We start from the raw sequence: 7,517 nt of genomic DNA, 5'->3' as shown, positions 1-7,517 counted from the left end.
TCAAGGCTTTTTTTTTTTTTTTTTTTTTTTTTGATTGAATAAAAGGGTAAGAAAAAACAAACCAGGTCTCATACAAATGTCTTGAAACACCATTAAAGCTTTTTAAACCCAAGGAGACCATCGTGATTCCTGACTTCAGTCTTCTATTCATACTGGTTTTGGCATCATGAAATCAATCAGAGTCTTTAAAGAAATACTAAATCATCATGATTAAACCCCGGGCTCCTGGTCATTTGCACTTACAGCCCCTTGTAGGAAGCTCTCCAGCCTTTTTTTCCCATCCTACGTTGGACAGAGGATGGCTGTGAACCGCACGCCTCCGCACAAACAGTCCTGCCGGTTCCTCAAAAAGTTTAAAATGCCTGTGATAAAAATGATAGAAAGTAATACTGCCTCTCAGACTGTTCAAGAAATGGGAAGTTGGACTTTCAATGTCCCACTGAGAGATGCCAAATAAAAGCTTCCCCATGAGCTCGCACAGAGTAGTAACATTTCTTGGACGAAACTAAACTAAGATATTTTTTTTGACCAAACAAGATAGGTCTGTATGAGAACAGCTCAGGAGGCTTTCAGGGCTCGCAGTGATGCTGGCAGAGCACAGAACGTTAAAGATGAAGTCTTAACTCCCTGAATTAATGCCCTGTGGTAGCCAAAACCTTTTGCAAAGACACATAAGACTTGCTTCTCCTTGTTTCCGAGTTCCCAAGCCGTCCTGTAATTCGTCACCTGCACTAGTGCAGACCAATCTGCCGTGGGCAAGGAACAGATCCGGCTCCTGAGCTCCAAGCCACGTGTCCCCGATGGAAACCCAAGTCAGGAATACAAAAACACCTGTGGAAGAAAGACGAGAGAAAAATCAGAAGACACAGATATTCTTCTATTTCCACACAGAAATACCGAGCCAAGCTGTTTACCTCTGGGACTCTGTTTTAAAACAGCTCCCCAGCTCTGTTCCTAGATGGAAAACGTGGAGTGGCTTTGCCCATGCAAAGCCAATGAGCCTCCTCACAAGAAGGAACAAACCAGTTTCCTGCTAAATCAGACACCTGGAAATCTCACCTGTCACATGCTGTCATGGACCAGCAAGAGGGATCAGCATCCAGGCCCACGTGGACTTGTTCATTCCTGGCTTCTAATGCAGCAGGGACAACAGCACTGAAGGGAAATGATCACGTCTTCATTTAAAGAGAACCCAACTTCTTCATCAAAGCCATCACTGTCCTCGATCAGGACATCCACCATATCCAGGACATCTAATAAGTGAAGAAAAACATCAAAGCAAGAATCCAGACTAACAGGAAAAACAACAGACGTAGAATGCAACACTCCAGGAATACAAGGCATCTTTTTAATTCTTTTTAATAAAAAAAAAAAAAATTTAAAAAAAAGTATGAAAGCCACATTTGTCACACAATACAACGTTAAGTGCAACCCCTAAATTACAGCTGAACCTTCACTCTGCCTTTCAATGCTGCTGTCCAGCACGGAGCAGCTGTGGCTGCTCCTGGATCCCTGGATGTGTCCAAAGCCAGGCTGGACACTGGGGCTTGGAGCAGCCCGGGCTACTGAAAGGTGTCCCTGTTCATGGCAGGGCTGGAACTGGATGAGATTTAAGGAGCCTTGCCGGCCAAACCACTCTGGGATTCCATGACTCTGTCAACAGTCCCAGGCAGAAGGGCTAGATTTCCATTTGAGTTCAAAAACGCCGCTGCAAGAGCATGAAGAGAGATTTCAAATACCGTTCAAGTGGCACAACCACGGCAGAAATTACTTTCAGAGGTAAAGCGGCAACTTGGCAATTCCACTTCGACTTCTGATACCAAGAACACGTGGAGAGCTGAATCCTGGAGGGCCCTTACTTAACAGGATTGCCAGAGTTATCCATCCCCAGTTTGCTGATTAGGGCTAGAAAGTGTATCCCCAAGTCATGGAGTTGGGATGTTGACAGGTTACCACATACCATCAATGTGAGAGACGGGGATGCTGATGTTATCAGAGTCCTGTTTAAACAGAGCCACCTGGAGCGTGCTGGCTGCCTGAACCAGGTCTGCTGCCTTGTCAGTGTAGGGACAGGGGTTGGCCACCAGCTTCAGCAGGATCTGTCAGCAAAGGTGGGGAGAAAGGTAAGTGCACCTGCTGGCTGGCAAGTGCAGGGGAACCACACGGTACTGAGAACGACCACGTGCTGAAAGCTGGGCAGCTTTTATGAGGACAACTTCCATAGCACTTCTGCAGGATTCTGTCTACAGTTCCTGCTCTACAGGCCACACTGATGGAAAAACAAAAACCCACCACAACTTGGCACCTAGATTGCGACCACACACCGAGTACCTGGGCAGACCACAGTGGAGGCAAAGCACTGGGCATTCAACATCCTGAAGAGTAAACAGCAAGTGTCACCTTTCCTTGTCAAGGACCACCATCTACTGAGCTCTGATAATGTCGGCACCTAAAGAGGAGATCAAAGCTACCCACACCTACACCACTCTACCCTTACACCAACAATGCTGTAATAACAGCTGATCTTTTTGGATTTCATTTTCCTACAAATCATTTGGCTGCCCTCCCACTGAACACAAGAAGGATGCCACCTCCGTATAAAGAATCCCAAACAAGGCTTTTCTCAGAATTCATTCGCTGGTCTTTGACAGGTTTCTCAACAATAGCAACAAGACCTCCAGTTTCCACTAACACTATTCTTTGCATTTTTTTATCCAGCTGATTTGAACACCGTTACCTTTTCCAAAAACTGAATCACTGCTTCCTTCTGGTCTTCTTTTGTATTATCCAAGTGCTCCAGCCAAATTGAAAGCTCCTTCCACGTGTACTCAAACGCTCCACTGTCACGTAAAACCTGTCCAGGAAACAAAGGAGGAGGTGTGTAAATAAACCTCAAAACACCTAAAATACAAAACCCCGAGGGATGCAGATCTTTTTCTATAGTTACCTTCATGCTTCCTTCTTTTAGGAACGAAAAGAAGAGCAGGTTGATGAGGAGTCGTATCTGCCGCTCTCCTCACCCTCAGTTCAAGAGGCTCACTAGGGGGACTTCAGCTGCATAGTGGACAATAAAAATCCTACTTCTGTAATTTTTGGAAAGCAGGTTATACTGCTTTCAGAGGGCCGTACAGCTTTCTATCATCACAGGCAGTTAAAAAAAAAAGAAAAAAGCACCTTCAAAATAGCCTGTAGGGGAGTTTTAGAAAACTACCGATGAAACAGAGGAAAATCATTGCTAAATTAAACCTGAATCAGGCTACTTGTACTTAAAGCAATCAGGCAGAGGGATGAACAGTCACATAAATGAGCAGTGGGCTGTGACCACAGCAAGGTCCAGAGAGAAGTGCAAGTTGCTGGGGGTGGTGAGGAAGACCAACAAGTCCCACACCCTAGAGACAGGCTTTGACGTGCCTAGAAACTTCCCCCCGCTTTCCTGCTCTCCAAATTCAGGCCCTGACTGCGAGCACCCAAACTCGGTGACCCCGAGCTCCAGCTCTACAAGCAAGAAAGGAGGAGGGAGAAGAGGAAGGAATCCGAGTGACACCAGGGTTCAACTCCCTCCCCCTAAGGCCCAGCAAGAGAGGAAACCTTGCCCAGCTTGCCAACCCTGGCACCTACGTTGGACGACTGCAATTACACAGGATGAATCTGTGCCTTTGCTCCTCTCCACACATCAAATACAAGGAAGCCATCACAACTCATTTGTTCTACAGTTACTCCGTGTACAACACCAGCAGATCTAAAAACAACTGCTGCTCACATCAATCTGACAGGGTAATTCTTTTAAAGCAAGAAAACACGAAGGAAAAAGGATTCATTATAATATAAGCGACTATTTTTGGCAGGGTCTGGAAACAGAAATGCACCTGCAGCTCTCACAAAACCAGGCAGGAACAGAATGTGAAATCCAAAAACGAGCCTTCAGTTACATGGCACTGTGCAGAAAAGTAAGTCCTTACCATCTATTCTTAGCAGCCTTTCTGCTGACGGAACTGCCCCAACTTCCCTGTTCCTGCTTTCCCTTCAGAGAAAATGCAAAGGACTGAAGTGGAAAGTGGACACAGGAACAAGTCAAGCAGTCCATGTTCCCACCTGGCAAAAGAATCCAAAACCATCAGAAAAACGGCACATTTTGAGCAGCTTTCGGTTGAGACATTCATTGCTGGGAGACCAAGTGAACCTGCCTTTAATCCCTTGCAAGGATCAAGGGCCACTAAACCCTAATTCAGTCACTGTAACTGGATTTTTTTCTTGGCAGGACAGTCTGGTTGCATTTATTCCTTATTCCTAAGGGTAAATCTCTACCCCTACTTAGGTAACTAAAGGATGTCCTCTTTGAATAAGGTGCTAAAAACAGCAGCCTCTGGTGTCTGGTGGACTTCGAGCTGACCAGCTTTTTCTCAAAAGTCAAATAACTAATTTAAATATGCAGAGGGGGATGCTAATTTTCAAGACAAAAAGTACTCCTTGCATCAAAGCTGGGATCAGACAATAACAGAGAGGACTACTCTGCAGGGCCAGAGGAAACCGGAGAAGACTTATGAAAGGCTAGAGTGCTGAAGTACAGATTAAAGAAACGCTGATAAAAAGTAAAAATCCAAAGCAATATCTTCTTGATCAATGTCAAGACCTTTGCAGGCACCAACTGCACTGATTTATTACAGTATCAGAATTCATTCAGCCTCGGGGGGGTGCGTAAACACGACAGACATTTTCTTTGCTCTTTCATCAACTGCTGCAGTGAAGTCCGTTCACAGCATTGATTTCTGTCAAATATTTCGTTACTAGCCGGTTATCTGACAGCAAATTTCAACAAGAGTCACAGGAAAGGAGACTGGTGACCACACAATCCTGCAGCAAAGGTAACTGCTTCAAGAAAAAATCGTACAATCCTGAAATTTCAGGCCAGTGGGATAGAGTGAATATCCTGATATTTCAATTCCAAAGCTTACCTTAATGGTCTCGGGCTCCGGGGCTTGGAGGGGGGGTCGGTTCGGAAGGGCCGCCTCCGGAGGAGGGGATCCCGGGGGGAGTCAGGGGCCCGGGGAGGGGGGCGAGGCGGAGGGAGAGGAAAAAGAGGAAGATGAGGAGGAGGAAGAAGGGGGAGAGGGTTTGAGAGGAGGGGAAGCCCAAATCCGTGCTGTGTGCGGAGCTCCGACAGCACGCTGCAGCCCGCAGCTCAGTGTGAGCACGGGGCAGAGGAGGCGATTTCTGGGCATTCAATCACCCTGAGGCGGGCCCGGCACCGCCCCTGCAGCACCGTCCCCAGCACAGCTCGGTACCGCTCCGGGATCACCCGGCCCCGCCCCCGGTGCCGCCTGGGACCACGGGGGACCGCCCCTAAAGCACCGCCCCGGCCCCGCCCGGTCCCGTCCCCGGGACCTCCGTGCCCCGCCTCGCCAAGCCCCGGCTCCGCCCCGAGCCTGCCCGGGCTGCGCCGGCACCATCGCTGGCGGCCCCGCCCCTCTTCCCCGGGCCGAAGCGGGCTGAAGGAGATGTCCGCACGATTGGAAACGCCGCCGAAAATCGCACCCGTGGGATCGGTGTCGGCGTCGTGCGCAGGCATCCCACTAGAGCGAGCGGGCTCCTTGCTGTGCCCCCCTCCTTTTGCAGCCAGAGTTAGAAGGTCGGGGAGCGACACCCGAGCCGCCATCTTGGGAGAGGCAGGCGCGCAGTACCGCGCTCTGCCCACAGGGTGGCGCTTGGGAGACAGGCAAGGGATGGAATCAAGGAGTGTCCCAATCCTTGAGGAAATCCCCCGGAATGAACGCCCCAAAAAACCCCGACCAGAACTGAGAAACCTCCTGCCTCTGTATGAGTGCAAAGGGTGTGCAAGGCGTGTGCAAATAGTGTGCATTAGCAATCGATCGGCAGGCACTGGCAATCGATCGCCGATCTAATCGATCGGCAGGCACTGGCAATCGATCGCCGATCTAATCGATCGGCAGGCATTGGCAATCGATCGCCGATCTAATCGATCGGCAGGCATTAGCAATCGATCGCCGATCTAATCGATCGGCAGGCGCGATCAATCGATCGCCGATCTAATCGATCGGCAGGCATTAGCAATCGATCGCCGATCTAATCGATCGGCAGGCATTGGCAATCGATCGCCGATCTAATCGATCGGCAGGCATTGGCAATCGATCGCCGATCTAATCGATCGGCAGGCATTAGCAATCGATCGCCGATCTAATCGATCGGCAGGCGCGATCAATCGATCGCCGATCTAATCGATCGGCAGGCGCGATCAATCGATCGCCGATATAATCGATCGGCAGGCATTAGCAATCGATCGCCGATCTAATCGATCGGCAGGCGCGATCAATCGATCGCCGATATAATCGATCGGCAGGCATTAGCAATCGATCGCCGATCTAATCGATCGGCAGGCGCGATCAATCGATCGCCGATATAATCGATCGGCAGGCATTAGCAATCGATCGCCGATATAATCGATCGGCAGGCATTAGCAATCGATCGCCGATATAATCGATCGGCAGGCGCGATCGATCGATCGCCGATCTAATCGATCGGCAGGCGCGATCAATCGATCGCCGATCTAATCGATCGGCAGGCGCGATCAATCGATCGCCGATCTAATCGATCGGCAGGCATTAGCAATCGATCGCCGATCTAATCGATCGGCAGGCGCGATCAATCGATCGCCGATCTAATCGATCGGCAGGCATTAGCAATCGATCGCCGATCTAATCGATCGGCAGGCGCGATCAATCGATCGCCGATCTAATCGATCGGCAGGCGCGATCAATCGATCGCCGATATAATCGATCGGCAGGCGCGATCAATCGATCGCCGATCTAATCCATAGGCACGCATTAGCTATCGATCGCCGATCTGATTTTTCCCGCCATTTTTCATGGATTTTTTCCCCCATTTCTTACTGATTTTTCCCCAATTTTTCATGCATTTTCCCCCGCAATTTTCGTGGATTTTTCCCATATTTTCCCCATTTCTCACTGATTTTTTTCCCACATTTCTCAATGATTTGTTTCCCCAATTTATCAAAGATTTTTTTTCCCCATTTCACCATGATGTTTCCCCCATTTCTCACTGATTTTTTCCCCCATTTCTCACTTGATTTTTTTCCCCCCATTTTTCCATGGATATTTCCCGATTTTCCCCCCCATTGCTCACTGATTTTTGCCCCCATTTCTCTCTGAATTTTCCCCCCATTTTCCATGCATTTTTCCCCCCATTAATCACTGATTTTTTTCCCCATTTATCACTGATATTTGCCCCCATTTCTCTCTGAATTTTTCCTTCCCATTTTTCATGCATTTTTCCGCCCATTAATCACTGATTTCTCCCCTTATATCACTGATTTTCTCCCCCATTTCTCAATTATTTTTTTCCCCCACTTTTCCCGTTTCTCACTGATTTATTCCCCCATTTTTCATGGATTTTTTCCCCCCATTTCTCACTGATTTTTTTCCCCATTTTTCAAATATTCCCCCCCCGTTTTTCACTGATTTTTCTCCATTTCTCACTGATTA

The 7,517-nt window shown here is 48.4% G+C and overlaps 1 protein-coding gene across 1 annotated transcript; it reads right to left on the bottom strand.

The window, feature by feature from the left end:
• On the bottom strand, positions 1 to 3,106 carry LOC148217503 (nucleolar pre-ribosomal-associated protein 1-like). The gene is made up of 4 exons (XM_088158587.1): positions 2,738 to 3,106; positions 1,961 to 2,099; positions 1,060 to 1,253; positions 1 to 831 (listed from the first exon to the last, which is right to left on the bottom strand). Exons 1-3 carry the CDS (start codon positions 2,951 to 2,953, stop codon positions 1,120 to 1,122), a joined length of 489 nt encoding a protein of 162 aa, XP_088014713.1. The 5' UTR covers positions 2,954 to 3,106; the 3' UTR covers positions 1 to 831; positions 1,060 to 1,119.
• Positions 3,107 to 7,517: the final 4,411 nt, after the last annotated feature.

The sequence above is a fragment of the Sturnus vulgaris genome, unplaced genomic scaffold (assembly GCF_052056855.1).
Source record: "Sturnus vulgaris isolate bStuVul1 unplaced genomic scaffold, bStuVul1.hap1 Scaffold_770, whole genome shotgun sequence".
Classification (NCBI taxonomy): Eukaryota; Metazoa; Chordata; class Aves; order Passeriformes; family Sturnidae; genus Sturnus; species Sturnus vulgaris.
The sequence above is the reverse complement of the archived record's forward strand: the minus strand, read 5'-3'. Positions and strand labels throughout refer to the sequence as shown.